We start from the raw sequence: 15,756 nt of genomic DNA, 5'->3' as shown, positions 1-15,756 counted from the left end.
TGATGATGATCTTTGTTTCCTTTCTGGGATGAAATGTGTTCACACAGAGACAAACTACCTTCAGGTTCAACAGTTTTATTCATAATATTTTCACGCTTTTAGAACAGGCTGGTTTAGTTAGGTTACACACATACATCCACACATACACACTATTATTTTAATAGTACTAATAATTAGTCTTTTGTCATCCTAATATTTAGAGATTTTAACCAATAATGTCTCCTTTTCTTCCCCTGACTGTGGACAGAAACCAAACAGTAAGGACAGAAGAGGAGATTAAAATCCCGTAGACAGAAGAAAGGACCGTACCGTAGGAGGAATGTCTCAGTAAATTAAATTATTTAGTCAAACATCACAGGGGAACTGCTTATACGCTCCTTAAACAAGAGAGAGTTTATCGAAGAACTAAAAGTAGATTTAGTCCAAAACTAACTTTGACTGGAGTCACATGTCAGGGTCAGTGAGTTGGACTGATTTAAATACGGATTTATGACTCTGAACTGATATGTATTCACAGCACAGATAGGTAACTTTATCCAGGATTATATTTAATTCAATCCTTTGTTTTAGAACCTGAACACCAACAGTCCAGACTTCATTTTCCAGAAACACAAACAGTTTTGGTTGCAGTATTTGATTTATTTTGTAATTTAAGCCTTTCTGGCTACCTGTTTTTGCCTGAATTGTGTTTTTCTCCATCTGTCTCCTGTAATCAAACCTTTTTATGCTTCAGGGCTTTAACCAAACCTCTGACCCATCGCTGTGAATCCAGTCAGACAGAGACGACGGTGGTTAAGTGTTTCTGACATCGGATGAAAAACAAGTGCTTCAGAACTCAACAAAGACGACATAAAGACAAGGTTTCCCAAAGATACGCAGCCCTGAAGTCAGCCTGGTTTTAGGACTTTTACCCCCAAAACGCCCAACAGCACCAGGACTGCTGACATCTTGGATGGGAAGGATTTTACTCAGCCCAAAACAAGAAGTACTGTACTTTATACCTAGATTGGTGTTTGGATCTTTCTGATTACACAGATTTGATGGGAAGAGATTTACACCGAACAAAGATTACTGCAAGATTTCCAGCGTGCCCATCCTTCCGGAAAATGTCAGAACTTTACCGATAATTTAAGGCAATTGTAATTAAAATCCTCCTCAACTAAGCTGATCTCAGGTCTGCACAGCCTTTGAGAACCTAAAGTACAGACGAAATTTCTTCAGTCATTCTGCTCGAAAGGCCACAGTCACACAGAGCGAGAACAGCTCTAAATAATGCTAAGTAGTAACAGTTGTCAAGTAGAAATGGCACTCAGAAACCATGGAGATATATATCGTTATTAGTTCAGGTAAACAAAAAACACCACCAACCACAACATCAACTACAACATCAATGGCTGGGTGTCACCCTTGGACTTTCTGGAGAGGGAAACTCTCGTTCTCACTCCATGGGTGCCATTCGACAAGACAAACCAAAGGTGCCGTCAGAGAAAGTGTCTGAGCTCTCAGAGGTCTCAGCACTCCTATCAAACCGAGCAGGGATCCAGTTATGCTTGTGTTGTTTTACCAAGATGCCTAAAACAGAACGGTCCCATCCGTCAGGACTTAGATGAAGTCCAGCACAGCTTCATTCTTCTGTTAATTCTACATGAAGGGTGAGTTAATGCAGCATGATACCGTCAGCTGACATATTATCGCTTTTCTCCAAGACAAACACCAGCCCATATGTCTTTAGAGACAATGTTTAAATGTTCCAACTGTGAAAAGATCTGATTCAACCTGCTGCCATCCCTGTGCAGCATTTGTCTCAATCAACACAGTTGGACTTTTTCAACCCGCTCCAAAAATCAATGCATGTTTGGGAAACTTTTCATGGCTAACCTCTTCAAAAACACGCAGATGTAACAAAAAGCAGGAGGCACCATTTCTTTGTTCAGATTTAAACCCCACTCACTGAAATAAAGGAAACTTTCAGATTTCAAATGTGTAAGGTAACAATCTGCCGCCAAACGAGCTGAAAATCCATCGTCTCTTTAGCAGCGACAGTGGAGTCAACACGCTTCCACTGTTGGTACCTTTAGCCCCTTTCACCAAACACTTCAGGCCGGGACTAACTCTCTCCTCGCTGTGTGATTTATGACAGGACAGAGGCAGCAACCCAACGCTGTTACACCCCGGAGCCTGAGAGGGAGCTGAAACAGTAACTGTAAGCTGGCATCGATGGGGTCTTAGAGTCATGACGGTCTGAGCCGCCCCACTTCCTGTGGTTCCACAGTGCTGACTTCATTTATGAATGCTCATGCCATCCCAGGACGTGGGCGGCTCGGTTCACGAACAATCAGAGCCATTTTATGTCGGTTTCATGGAACCGTTTTGTGAAAGGGGCTTCAGATTTTCATCAACCCAAAATGTAACGTCATCAATAAACCTTTCAGCGATGGTATCCTTCCCCTCTGTTTTCTTTGCTCCCGGGGTTATTTACACACAGACTCTTGCTGATGAAAAATATTGCTCTTCACATCACTTCTAATTTTTAGATTCTAAGGTGAACTGAAACACGCCAGCATGTACAAAACAAGCAGTACTAATTCCTCTTCATTGATAAAATATACTCTATCTCCAAGTCTTTCTGTCACAAAATATGTACACGACTTGTCTATCAAGCTGACAACGTACGAAACATCAACAACGGCCTAAAAATATATTCTAATTCTTCAACAGGACCGGGTTACTTGTACTTTAAAGGTTCGGAAAGATTTTGTTTGCTGAATTTTCTTGTTTTAAGGTGATATATTTGTCAGGTAAAGACTACAGGAGCGATGCCTCTGAATGAGGAGATGCAGAAAGGGAAAATTAAAGTATTATTTTGATGAAAACTGCAGTAACTACAACATATTGTTTCATCTGACCTCATAGTTGGAGAAGAAGACAAAGACAGCATGACATGCTCCGTCTCCGTCTCTTTGGTGCTTTGTTTCTGTCTAAAAGCATCCATTGTTTGTTTTTATTGATGTAAGAGCTTTTTCTCTGCTGAGAGGTTGACGCATAGGAAGCCAACTGAGCCGTCAAAAATTTCCACAAAGTCAAACTGAACCCATTCAGAGAAAAAGCTGCAGGCGAGCCACCTAATTCCGCTTTGCTGACAGACTTATCCATCAAAACGTCTCCTTAGCGAATGAATCAGTCGTCCCTCTGTCAATCAGTCGGCGTGAATCACCCGCCTACATCCGTCTCCCTTCCATTTCAAAGCAGCCAACTTGTCTGCCGCACATTTCCAAACCTTCGTCATCAACCAGGACGGCGTGGAAGGTATCTCCGGCGTGTTCGGTATTTAAAATAGCTCGTTTATGGGCGTATGATTGAAAGCGTCATTGCTCTGAGGAGCAACCGTCAACTATCAACTTTACGGCTTTCATGCTGTATTTTCTTCTCATGGGGCAAAATGGGGTACAGCCATGGAGAAATAAACAGTCCACCCTTTCTCAATTTTAAGGTTTTAGAGTTCAGCATGTCATAAAAATAATCTGGTCAAAAACACAACAAATTCCACCGTGTCGTCATTTATTCAAGGAAACACTGAGTGGAAAACTGAGCCCACCCTCGCTGCTTCCAAAGGATTTAGGAGGAAAAGTAGCAGCAGGTTCTGCTGTTAACACAACGCCAGGGCGGAAAGACATCAGCAATGACCTCAGAGAAGCAGCTGGGAAGGGTCAAAGGTCATCTGAAGTCCATCATGCAGAGATGGACTTCATAAAAGATTTAAGACAGCTGCCAATCTTCCCAGGAGTGGACATCCCAGCAAATTCACCCCGAAGGTCAGACCGTGCAATGCTCAGAGAAATGAGCTCCATCTCAGACTCTACAGGCTTCAGTTCGCAGGTCAAAGGTCAAAGGTCATGGCTTGTTTGGAAGGGCTGCCGCAGAAAGCCTCTTCTCTCTCAAAACAAGCATCTGTCCAACAAACAGAACGGTCCAGAACCAGAACCTCAGAGAGCTGAGCAAAAACCAATGAGCTGAAGCAACGCTGGAAAGAAGAGTGGGCCACAACTCCTCCACAACCAGGAACCCACTGAGAGTTCTGCTGCTGGAGGAGGTTCTGGTTCTGTTGGGTCGGGAGCTGGAACCAGGTTCTGTTGGGTCAGGAGCTGGAACCAGGTTCTGTTGGGTCAGGAGCTGAACCAGGTTCTGCTGGGTCAGGAGCTGGAACCAGGAGCTGGACCCAGGTTCTGCTGGGTCAGGAGCTGGAACCAGGTTCTGTTGGGTCAGGAGCTGGACCCAGGTTCTGTTGGGTCAGAGACACTCACAACTTTTCTACTTTGGCTTCATTTGTCTTTAACAAATAGCGACTCGGTGGAACCTGTTCTGTTAGAACCGGATAAAGATCAGAATATTTTCATCCGTAAAACCATCGAACTGAAAAAGGCCAGACTTTCTTTCCCCATGACTGTAGATTCTCAGGTTTGAGAGGATTTACATCACTGGATCAGAACTAACGGAGGGCTGGTTTAATACTGCTGTATCAGGGTTAGATGTCTGGATGTACATTTGATCACAGAGGTTCACAGAGATTGTGTGAATGTTTAAATTAATGAATTTTGCTCATAAAAAGTGATCTTCCATACATAAACAACTCTCCTTACGTTGGGCAATGAAGGGTGTCCAATGTTTTCTCATCAACAACTCTGTTGTGAAGCAGTTTTTTTCTGATTTTATCATCCTCTGTTGCATTCTGTGTACAGACCTCTCAATGTGGTGAAACTTGGCTACTAAAATTCCATTTTTCTTTAGAAAAAATAGTCAATATTGAGCGAATGTTTCTAGCAGAACCTCCAATCTGTCTAACAATCTAACAGTGACAATCAACCATCTAAGAGCACAACCTCTGCAGTTACGAAAGATCTCCTCAGTTCATAACCACCTCCAGCTTGATCCATGTCAGGACGGACATACATGATTTTAATCTGTTAAACGTTCTCCATGACGATGACCACTTTGCTGCTATCGTCAGACGTTGGCGTGGTGACAGCGGCGGTGGGTGTACACAGTGAAAGTTCGTCTCCTGTGCTCATCTGACCTCTTGCAGGACAATCTACACTATCATGCACTTCAGTGTTTCCACCTCCTCTTCTCCTGCCGTCCTCCTTTTCCTCCTCTTCGTCGTCATCCTCCTCCTCCACTCTACATCTGCACACCTCGATCCCAGAGTCACCAGTAAGTCGTCGATGTCTGTACTGGCTCTCATCAGCTCCCATGTCGTCATCCTCGTCCTCATCATTGTCCTTGTCATCCTGCTCCTCTTCTCCGTCCTCCCAGCTGGGAGGTCCGGGTTCGAAAACGTCCACACACGGCGAGAAGACGGTCTGTTTTGGTGGGGACTGAGTAGCACGAGGTGAGGGGGAGAGGGAGGATGCATGGCCGGAGGAAGAGCCACCTTTGTCAGACTGCTGCAAAGCAGTAAGGGGGTCCAAAAGTAGTGCTGGTGCTGCGAGAGAGGGAGGGGATCGTGGTGAGGATGGAGAGAGAACTGCAAGAGGTGAATGAGAAGCTTCAGGCTCGATGGTGATGGCTGGGCAGAAGGTGGGCGTGGCCTCAGGTGCTGGACAGGCAAGAACCGGAGTAAGGGTGGACAGAGGACTTGATCTTAGTGGTGACCCAGAACCGGAACGAAAATCAGCCTGGACATCTGAAGGCAATGGTGGAATAAGGTTTGGCTCAGATAATTTATCTGGGACCAAAACAGATCCTGAATCATCTGCTGATGAAGTCAAATCTAGACAAGATACAACAGTGGCAACAGAGGCTGAGTGTTGGGACAAACCTGACCCAGGACTGTGAAGAATCTGGACCAAACCCGACCCAGGTGAACGCTCTGGGTTCTGGCTTTGAGTCAATGAGGATGAAACTGGTGCTACATCTGTATCTTGAGTGAGATTTAAATATGTAGGTTTTGGAGTTGGAATCAAGGTAATTATGGAATCTGGGGTAAGGGTTGGCAGAACGAGATCCGGAGCTTGAGTAAGATCAGAGAGGGGCGGTTCTTGGGTAGGGTTTGTAGGTAATGAAGTCTGAGTAAGAGCTGCAGGATCCACAACTGGCACCAAGCTAATATTCTGATCTTGGCTTAGGAGGATGGCAGAGGTTGTTTGGAAGGCCAAAGTTCTGTGAACATCTGGAATAGGTGCTGCTGCAGGGCTACAAGGAACACTGGCTGGATTCAAAGTTCTTGTTAAACTGAGGGCAGCCGTACAACTTTCAGACAAGTTAGCTGTTGGAGTCGGAGGTCCTGACACACTTCCAGTCCTCGTGACTTTGATGCAGGACAGTTGTGAGGCTTCAGCACTTGGACTTGGGAGTGAACTTGAGCTACCGGTGCTGACGACTGGAGAGTGTGATGCAGTGTCAACCTGTAGGTTTATGGGAGATGTTGTTGCAACAGGAAGTGTGAGCTCAGCGCCAGGTGAAGGCAAACGCTGAGGTGAGGCCGCCCTGGTAACAACTACCGTAGTAACAGTCTGGCTAGGAAGTGATGATTCCTTGGCGTTTGGTTCCTGAGCTCTGGTGGCTTCGGCATCTTCTATTTCAATGGCCACTGTGGCGGCCGTTCTCTCCGAGGAAAACTGTGTCTCATTTGCCTCCAAGCAACTTGCAGCAGCTGCTATAGTTTCCATGGTGACATCAAGTGTGAGGGGTGTGGCCTCGCTGGGTGTGGAGGCGTGGCTTGTGTCAGTCTCGTAGGTGATGGGTGCTGATAGCGAGGAGCTACATGGAGAAGAGGGGCAGCAGGAGTCGCAGGAACAACTGGAGCTGTAGGAAACAAGGACAAATTCTTCAAAACAAGTTGTAATAATATTAATTAGAACGGCTTTCTTTGATTCCTTTGATGTTGAGTAATAAAAGGAACTAGAACTGCTTCATTTGATGGTTTCTTTGTGCTTGTTTGTGGTGGCAGCGGAGGACGTTACCTGTTGTCGGAGCTGAGGGACGAGGGTCCGTCACTCAGAGGTCTGTGCAGAAGTGGGCCATGTTGCGTGAGCAAATGGGGATCAGCAGCCCGTGGGGGCTGTGGGTAACGTGGGGTGGTAAACACAGAACTGTAGGGCGGAGGAGGGGTGGAGGGTTGAGCTGCGACTTCCTCATAGGATGGGAGCTTCAGTGACGCCAGGAAACCTACAGACAGGATGAAGAAGAGACAGGCTGTACAGCAGATGGACCTTCAACCTTCAGAAAGTCCTGGTAACTATTGATCAAGAAAGTCTGGCTGGAAAAGGAAGTCAGGACAGCCTAAGATCTTTTCACAGAGCTGTTTCTTCTCTACATGTTTGTAGAGAACGACAGGAACGTGATGGGAGTTTTACTGAGCCGTAACAGCGACAGATTAGAAAAGCCACACATCAGTAAACAGCTGACCGTCTGTAGAAAACCAGAGCTGCTTCATTGTGTGGAGGACTGAAAGACGACTCTCACAGGGTTCCTACACAGGACAGAAACCTGGAGACTATTTCCAGTCAAAGAGATGATTTCTGCTGAAAGTATATCAGTGACAGTCGGTGAGTTTCTGTCAGAGTACACGTGTCTTACTGAGATCCAGCATGGACGAGGGGAAGGAGTTGGCTCCGTGGTAAGCCAGGAGGCTGATCTCTCGCTGCCTCTGCTGCTGCTGGACTCGGAGTTTGGCTCGGCGGTGTCGGTACGCACAGCAGCAGCTGAACAGGATGAGCACCGTCCACAGCAGCCAAAACCCTAAACACATACGCAAATAAAACACAACTGCTGTTATCTGACGTAATCTGGAACAAAAATACTTAAACTACGACGTTTGTAGTTCCATGAAAGTAGGATATATCAGATAACCTCAGAGATCTGAGGGGAGCTCAGGCCTGCAAACTGTTAGGATATCATGGAGAACCCTCCGGTTCCCAGGCCTCTCATAGAGAACCCAAGCTTGACATTATATATATATATTTATACATATGCACACATTCAGTTGATTTTTTTTTATCTGCACATGCTTTCCCAGATTTGCAGCAATAAATTTAACAGTAATTACTTTAAGTGGTACAGCTTTTATGGCCTTTACCGTAAGAATAAAATGTTTATTCACTCCTTTCTTTTCTCCTATTTCATACGTAAGTAATAACTTTTATCCTTCTAAGACTCTGACTTTTATCTTTGCTCTTGCAGTATCATCAGAATGATGTGTTCAGGTGGTCCAGGTGAGATGCTGAACAGTCAGCAAGTGGTTCTGTCAAACTGGAATCTTAGATCATTTATTTTCTGTGCTCTCAGTTCAGATTTTAGTGGATATAATTCCTCACATAATTAAGGTTTAATCTAATAACACTTTACATAGCAGATTTTAATAATTACCACTGTTCCTGAAGATAGGAGACAATAGGGGCAGGTGACCAAATAAAAATATAGTTTTTATTAAAATTTAAGAGCTGATCTGAGTCCAGATTGGTCCACCATATCAGGACCCCTACAATACATCATATTATTGGTCATTTTAAAGCATAATCAAGGTTAAACAAGGTAAAAACTTACACCATAGCTCATAGTAGTATGTGCAGCAGCCGGTCTCTCCACAGCAGTGTCCCGTCTCACACAGATAACCACCGTTAGCGTTAGCGCCAGGGCAGTATCGCGGTCTCCCCAGCAGGGGCAGGCTGCCACCGGAGTGGTACTCCATCGCACCCCCGCTCCACCGACACTCAACCACCAGCCACCGCTACCTGCTCACCTCGAGCCGCTAGTGAGCCGTGAGCTGCTGAAAGCGTTGGTCCCAGTCCCGGTCCACCTACATTTTTGAGCGATTTGTTTTCTGACTTAATTTCACCTCTGGAGAGAGAAGTTTTCACAGGCTAGTTGTCAGCTGCTAACTGCAAGCAGTCTGTAAAGATTTAGAACAATCTACATTTTCAGGCGAGACGCTCGCTGAGTTCGTGCTGCAGGATGGTGACGATCGCGCTGAAGCCGCTGTCAGCCGCTGTCAGCCTGGTCGCCTCAGAGTCATTTTTCAGGCAGCGAGCTCATCCGATGTCAGGCCGGGGTCCACTCAGACGGTAAAAACCACTCAGATGTTTCTACAACTAAACTCTACAAGTACTGCAGCAGCCAGAGAGGACGGGCTGGTGGGGCGGGACAGGATGACGGCCAGTAGGAGGTCCCGAACTGCAGAGAGACACAAACAATAGTTTATTGATAAACAACAACAACAACACAGTGTGTGACACACAGCCACTACTACAGGCCTGTTTAAGATTCAGCACTGCTCCGACTTCAACCTCAAGAGACACAAAGCTGCCAGTCTGTCCACGAGACACGTTTACATGTTCTCCAGAGGACCGCCACCGAAATACTGTCTGGACCCTGAAGAATTATTGCAGTTTGACTCCATTTTTAAATATTTTTGTATAGTTTTTAGCTAATAAAGCATCTCAGTTTTCAGTATCTCTGTCCGTGACATTGATGTTTGGTCCTCAGTATGACACAGAGGACAAATACTCACATTTTTAAGGTACGCTCCACTATGATGGTGTTTTATGGCCAATAAGTTAAGGCTACAGTTTTACTGGAAAATAACAACAATAATGTAAGCTTCAGATGATTTGAGAGTAATCTGAGGTCAACTCAGGGTGTATGTTTGAGACTCTTATTGTGAAGGGTTGAAGGAAGTTTACTTATTGATGCTGCAGCACTAAAAAAGCTTTGCAGTATGTTTAATCTGAAAAGTGAACCAAAAACCCACAGCTACAAAAATAGTAAAAATAAAACCGCATTTTGACTTTAACCTTGAAACTCAGAAATGAAAAGTGTTCAGAATTTACTCATATTTATTCAAGCAAAACTCTATTTTTTTCCATTGCAAAATATCATGTTTTGCAAAATGTTCAAGTCATTTGACAATGTTTATCATCAGTGTTGAAGGTTATACTTCTGTATTTATAAAAAGCAGACTTTAACAAGTTAACAGATCACAAACAAAAATCTAATGCTCATCTCCTTACACTACTGTTACCTTAAATTTATACATAATTATATAAAACAACCATGTTTAATGTATGAATTTAAGTAGTTGTCTTATATTATTCTGTGTGTTTGAAAAGAACTCTGTGTTACGTCTGCATGCAGAGTCATTGTAAGAAGTTCATTCCTCTGCAGGAGCAGTATGCTGTGCTCCTAAGTGGAAAAAAATGGGAGCATATATCAGAAAAAGCCCCAGGTGATAAAAATTACAGAATCAATAAGTTTTTTCGGTTCTGCACCAAGTACTGGACGCATAATATTGCAATATTAGCATCTCCAACCGGCACAAAGACCGAGACATTAAAAATTCAGGTGCCCTCTGCAGGTACACTCATGTGTTGCATCGGGTCCTAATGGGTTAACAGAACCCTCTGAGAGCTGTGTGTCAGGGTCTGAGCTGCAGTACAAACCAGCCTGGACCTCAGTGACAACAAAACTCGGGACTGAAACAAGGAGAAAAAGCAGCTAAAGTAAAAACAATAAGAATAATAAAGTTTGAAGAACTATTAAAGGAAAGTCTGTCTGGAAGGACAGCATGAAGGAACGAGGTGATGGATGAGGACCTGAACTGGGCTCAGGAAGTCTCAGACCCTCAGAGGTTCAACAAGCAGCAGAAATCAAAATGTCCCCACTTTGCAGAGACGTCCCCAACCCCTGAGTTTGTGTCTGATTATGGTCCCCACATTTAGAGAGGCACACACACACACACACACACACACACACACACACACTGCTGCAGACACCAGGGTGGTCTGTTAAGAGTTTCTCACAGGGCCAAGTTCTGTCTGCATGCTGCAGTGCTGCACACACACACACACACTCAGACACACGCACGCCGCGCGCACACACGCCTTTGCAGCCTGGAAAACATCATGACGGTCAGTGAACGCACCACACGTACATGCAGACAGGCCTCCCGTCAGAAAACGCAGTTTCCTCTCAGATTATTTCAAACCACCGATCAGAAATCCGGTGTTTGCACCGGGAGCTAACCCGCCTGCAGACGGCCCCCCCTCCCCCCCGTACCGCTCCATCCATCCGGTCGCCCGGCTCGGACTCGGTCTGCGGGTCTCGCCGCGGTTCTGCTCGGGGTGTCGGTGCTCGGTACCGCCGGCTCTCCGCTCCCTCCCCCCGCCTCCTCGCTCTCCCTCTTCGGTGCGACCCTCCGCGAGCCCCGCCGCCATCAGCGCCAGCGGCACGTGAAGCCAGCGCTGCGCGACGCGGCCCACTTCCGCCGCGTGGACTGGGCGCTTTCAAAGTAAAAGCATAAACATCTTGTACATATTACTGTAATACACGGTTCTTCACAAGTGGTGCTTTAAATATAAATACTGAACAAATATATCCGTCTGTGTGTGTGTGTGTGTGTGGCTGCATTTTCCCTTATGAAGCTTAAAACAATAAATCCAATAACACAACACTGAAGCGGTCCCTGAGCGCTTTTATTTTGTAATAAAAACATGGCTGTAAACCGGAAGTTGTCGTTGTGTTTGTCGGTGTCAGGCTGACAGCAGCAGCATCCGCAGCAGACCATCAGTCTGTCTGGGAGGAAATAACACACAGAAATATTTTTTATTTCCTCCAACTTCCGGGCCGACGGACACGCGCTGAGAAACAAAACCTTTTCAGAATAAAAACGAACTCAGACCGGAAGTTCTGCGGGACCAGGACCCGCTGAAGGTCTGAGGATGAGCAGAAAAACACTGATTATTATGGATTCTCTGGACGGACGCTCTGGCCTCTGATTGGTCGCTGCTGGCCAATCAGAGCGCGCGCTGAGGGAGGCTGCTGCACCTAGCAACAAGACAGAAACTGTCAGAAAACTTCAGCAGCACGTGGGTTTATTCTGACGGAAACTTGAGGAGTTTGAATGAAATGTGACTTCCTGCGACTGAAACAGAGTTCAGTTTTATTCTATAAACAGGAAGTTCGCATGTTTGTCTTTAAAGATTTAAACTTTTGTTGGAAGTTTTTGTTTGAATTAATTTAACTTTGCACAATTATTCTCCCCAACTAATAAAAATATTTATAAAAAACAATTTATAGACCTAAAAACAAAACCAACGGGCAGACCCGGAAGTGACGTCAGCAGGGACCACTGCGCGGCGTTCTGCGGTCAGCCGCTGTGTATCCCTCCGCCAGCAGCGAGCTGTCCTGGCGGTGACTTCAGATGAGGCTCCCCGGGTTCGTCCTTCTTCTCTGCGGCTGTGTTGGGGATATTCTCCACCTCTCGGTTCTTCTGGCAGAAGGTGAGCAGGATTATTGGTGAACCTGAACACGTTGCAGAAAAATGATGCAAACCTTTTACCGTTAGCCACATCCGCCGAAACTTCACTTCCATCTCTCTGTGATCAGGCGTTTCAAATTTAATATAAATGATGGTGACTTTTATGCCGACTTAGAGACAAGACTTCATTCTTTGTGTTAAGGCTAAATGTTATCTTCTTCCAGCAGAATGTATTTGCTGAGCCTTGATTTATTATTAAATTGAACAGTTTCCTTACGGGGTTCAGTGTACAGCCTCCCTGTAAGACCTGTCACTCTGCTTGTAGCACAGCTGAATTGTGCAATGCACTGTCTAAATAAAATAATTCATATTTAAACACCTTTTTAAACACTGACTTGCACATCATGCATGTTTGCTCCATGTTAGAACCATCTGATTATACACCATGTTTCCTGTATGTCTAAAAAAAGATCTGCTGTTTGAAGATAAATCCTTGGTCAGGTTTTAAATTACAGATATTTAATATGTTCGACTGTAGAAGTCTTTGCTGTAATGTGTTAAAGTGCTTCTGAACCAGCAGGTCTGCAGATGTTTCGGCATGTTTGAGGTTAAACCAACATATCTGCTGCAGGTTCAGCCGTTTGGATAAAACCTCTGAACTGTCATGTGATATGTTTGTTTTTGCTCTCGGAGGACGTGTAGGGGACGACTCTCAGCTACTACAACTTTAACTTTCAGCTCAGTATAGTTATAGCTTCTTTGCTGGCGTTGACTGGCTGTGACGGCCATCTTAAATTGAAATGAAAATGGAAACAAGCCCACCTTACAGGCTCCTCCCCCTTCCTCTCTGCTGCTAAAGCTCCTCCCCCCTCTGCTGACGGGTGGAGCCATGGCCGGGGGTCACAGATGAGGTCACAGGTCTTCTGTTCACCTCTCTGTTTCCTGAGCAGGTGTCAGGTGTCTGTGCAGAGACAGGTGTGAGCAGGGCATGCACGAGCTTGATTGACATGGCTAAGACCCGCCTCCTGGCTCTGATTGGTTGTTTCTGACCTGGAGCTGCATCTTTCTGTAAATGGCAGCAGGAGCAGTGGGAGGAGCCAGAGGAGCAGGATGTCTCCTCTTCTGTCAGGACGTGGAGACGGTTTTAATAAAGATGTAAAAACTCCATTTTTATCAAAGTTTGTTTCTGCAGCTTTAAGCAGGAGGCTGATCAAACCCAGATCTGCTGCTGCAGCCGTTAGTTTCCTCTGAAACGACTTCCTGTTCTCAATCAGCCTGACATGCAGCTGTTTGTTCTGGCCTCCTCCGGTTCTTATCTGCAGGATGCTGTTCCTCCTCATCCTCCCCTAGGACCAGAGCCGGGTCAGAACGTCTGAGAGCGGCGCTCCTCCCATCCCAAGATTTTGTGTTTTGTGTGAGCAGTCTGTGGTAGGAGGTGGGGGCGGAGTTATGGGTGGAGTTTAGGTATTAGCAGCTGTCAATCAAAGTTTAAAGAAAGCTGTTTTTATTGAACAGCCCTAATTCTGACTCAGGGCTCGTTTCTTCTCTGTGGATCCAAACAAATCAGAAATTTTACCATTTTTAGGATAAAAAAGGTCAAAGCAACACGTCTCTTTAAAGTCGTTTCTCTCTCTGAAGCAGCTCCTCTTTTAACAAATGTCAGAGACACGAATGCACCCCCATACCATCAGAGAGGCAGGCTGGATGGTTTGGACAGAACCAGAACCTGGTTTTAATGCAGGGATGGATCCTCTGTCTGTGCAGCACTGAGTTTAACCTGTGGTAACATTTAGTGTGTGTGAAACCTGCAGGTTGGCCCGTGACGCCCAACAGGGTGTATGCAGCCGTCCACACCAACGCTGTTCTCCCGTGCGGCGCCGTCAGCGTGTCAGGCGTCATGTTGCTGGAGTGGCTGTGCGTGAACGGGTCAGAACAGATCCTGTACGGTTCTGTTGACGGTAAGAAGATGAAGGACCAGGCGGATCAGTACAAGGACAGGGTGTCCCTGCAGGAGGACGGCGCTCTGACGCTGCACGACGTCCGGCTGAGCGACACCGGCGACTACAGGTGAGTCGCCTCGTCTGCTGAAAGTTTTTCTTTTTGTTGCCTCCAGGAAGAATTCAAACCGAATCTTTGCTCTGGGTTCTGGTCCAGGTGTATCTTTCAGAAGGATGCCAGTCGGAGGCGTGTGGAGGAAAACGTGGCGCTCATCGTCGGTAAGAACATCAAACTGAGTGATGATCAGCAGCACAGGGACCGCCTCTAAAAACCACCCAGGTGTGTTAACACAACGCCAGGGCGGGAAGACATCAGCAGTGACCTCAGAGGAGCAGCTGCTGCTGCCCATCGGTCTGGGAAGGGTCAAAGGTCATCTGGTTCTACAGAGAGAAAGATTATTCACAAGAGGAGACATTGAAGACAGATTCACCCTGAATGTCAGACTGTGCATTGCTCAGAGGAATAAGCTCCATCTCAGACTCTACAGGCCTCAGTTAACAGGTCAAAGGTTAAAGCCTCTTCTCTCTGAGAACAACATGGCAGCTCGACTCAGGTTCATCTGAAGGAACCAGAAGACTTCTGAAGCAGAACCAGACCAGAGGACAGATGTTTACCCAGAATGCACTGCAGCTGTCAGCACGGCGGTGGAGGGCTGATGGTTTGGGCTTGTCTCGCAGCTCTTCTCAGCTTTTAGTGACGCCTGAAGGAAAATGTCTGCTTCAGCCACACATTTCTGAAATAATGTGTAAAAGTTGGAGGAAAGATCTGCTCTGGTTTAATGTTGTGTTGCAGATAATTGGCTCTAATTCATTCCAGTTCTTTCTTAGAGAAGTCTGCCCCCTGCTGGCAGGAACCAGGAACTGCAGCTGTTCCTGTTGCTGTTGTTGTTGTTGTTGTTGTTGTCATCGTTGCTGTTCTGACAGCCCCACGTGTCTCTCTGTGCAGTCGAGCTCTCAGAACCAGCCATGGAGGTCCACCGAACCAGAACCAACCAGCTGGAGTTTCAGTGCTCGTGCAGCAGCTGGGGTGAAGGTCAGCTGAAGGTCTCCGTGCTGGACACCCGAAAAACCGTCCTCGCTGACCGGACCGGGACCGGGACCAGGACCGGGACCGGACCTGACGACCTGCACTCAGTCAGTGTGAGAGTAGCAGCTAAAGGTAACAGGCAGTTTATTGATATCACACATTAAACATCAGCTGTTGACCAAAGTGCTGCACAGAAAAATAAACTCATTTAAAGGGATATTCCAGACATTTCTAATTGGCTTTCTGTGTTAAAGTTATAAATACCTGGATTCAGTGTGAGCGCTGAAGGAGCAGCTGAAGCTGAGGCAGCAGCTGAAGCTGAGGCAGCAGCTGAAGGAGCAGCTGAAGCTGAGGCAGCAGCTGAAGCTGAGGCAGCAGCTGAAGCTGAAGGAGAGCAGCTGAAGCTGAGGCAGAAGCAGCAGCTGAAACTGAGCAGCTGAATCTGAGGCAGCAGCTGAAGGAGCAGCTGAAGCTGAGGCAGC

At 46.1% G+C, this 15,756-nt stretch overlaps 2 protein-coding genes across 5 annotated transcripts in view; one reads left to right on the top strand and one right to left on the bottom strand.

The window, feature by feature from the left end:
- Positions 1 to 4,210: 4,210 nt before the first annotated feature.
- Positions 4,211 to 11,206, bottom strand: LOC108251554 (flocculation protein FLO11-like). Of its 2 annotated transcripts, none has more exons than XM_017441905.3 (5): positions 11,050 to 11,206; positions 8,542 to 9,168; positions 7,576 to 7,737; positions 6,960 to 7,164; positions 4,211 to 6,801 (listed from the first exon to the last, which is right to left on the bottom strand). In XM_017441905.3, the coding sequence occupies exons 2-5, from the start codon at positions 8,684 to 8,686 to the stop codon at positions 4,962 to 4,964; spliced, it is 2,352 nt and encodes a 783-aa protein (XP_017297394.1). In that variant the 5' UTR covers positions 8,687 to 9,168; positions 11,050 to 11,206; the 3' UTR covers positions 4,211 to 4,961. The 2 variants fall into 2 exon arrangements, with proteins under 2 accessions (XP_017297394.1, XP_017297395.1); XM_017441906.3 differs by lacking the exon at positions 11,050 to 11,206 and adding an exon at positions 10,916 to 11,021.
- A 910-nt stretch (positions 11,207 to 12,116) lies between these two features.
- LOC108251552 overlaps positions 12,117 to 15,756 on the top strand; it is a 9,828-nt gene continuing 6,188 nt past the window's right edge. For all 3 annotated transcript variants that reach the window (XR_005233428.1, XM_017441902.3, XM_017441903.3), the window contains exons 1-4: positions 12,117 to 12,272; positions 14,062 to 14,317; positions 14,405 to 14,466; positions 15,194 to 15,406. Coding sequence is in view for 2 of the 3 variants with exons in the window: in XM_017441902.3 (XP_017297391.1) it covers positions 12,194 to 12,272; positions 14,062 to 14,317; positions 14,405 to 14,466; positions 15,194 to 15,406 (610 nt within the window). In the remaining variant the exon portion in view is untranslated. The remainder of the gene's footprint in view (positions 12,273 to 14,061; positions 14,318 to 14,404; positions 14,467 to 15,193; positions 15,407 to 15,756) is intronic.

Source organism: Kryptolebias marmoratus, linkage group LG7 (assembly GCF_001649575.2).
Source record: "Kryptolebias marmoratus isolate JLee-2015 linkage group LG7, ASM164957v2, whole genome shotgun sequence".
In the NCBI taxonomy this organism is placed as follows: Eukaryota; Metazoa; Chordata; class Actinopteri; order Cyprinodontiformes; family Rivulidae; genus Kryptolebias; species Kryptolebias marmoratus.
Note: the sequence above shows the minus strand (reverse complement) of the source record. Positions and strands in the feature narration are given on the sequence as shown.

What these genes read in the sequence shown, in the direction of transcription:
- LOC108251554 (XM_017441905.3), bottom strand. Translation starts at nt 8,686, where the DNA reads ATGGAGTACCACTCCGGTGGCAGCCTGCCCCTGCTGGGGAGACCGCGA. An exon ending in ATACTACTATGAGCTATGGT is followed by an intron (nt 7,738 to 8,541) that starts GTAAGTTTTTAC and finishes GTATGTGTTTAG; the next exon opens with GGTTTTGGCTGCTGTGGACG. An exon ending in CTCGTCCATGCTGGATCTCA is followed by an intron (nt 7,165 to 7,575) that starts GTAAGACACGTG and finishes TCCTGTCTGTAG; the next exon opens with GTTTCCTGGCGTCACTGAAG.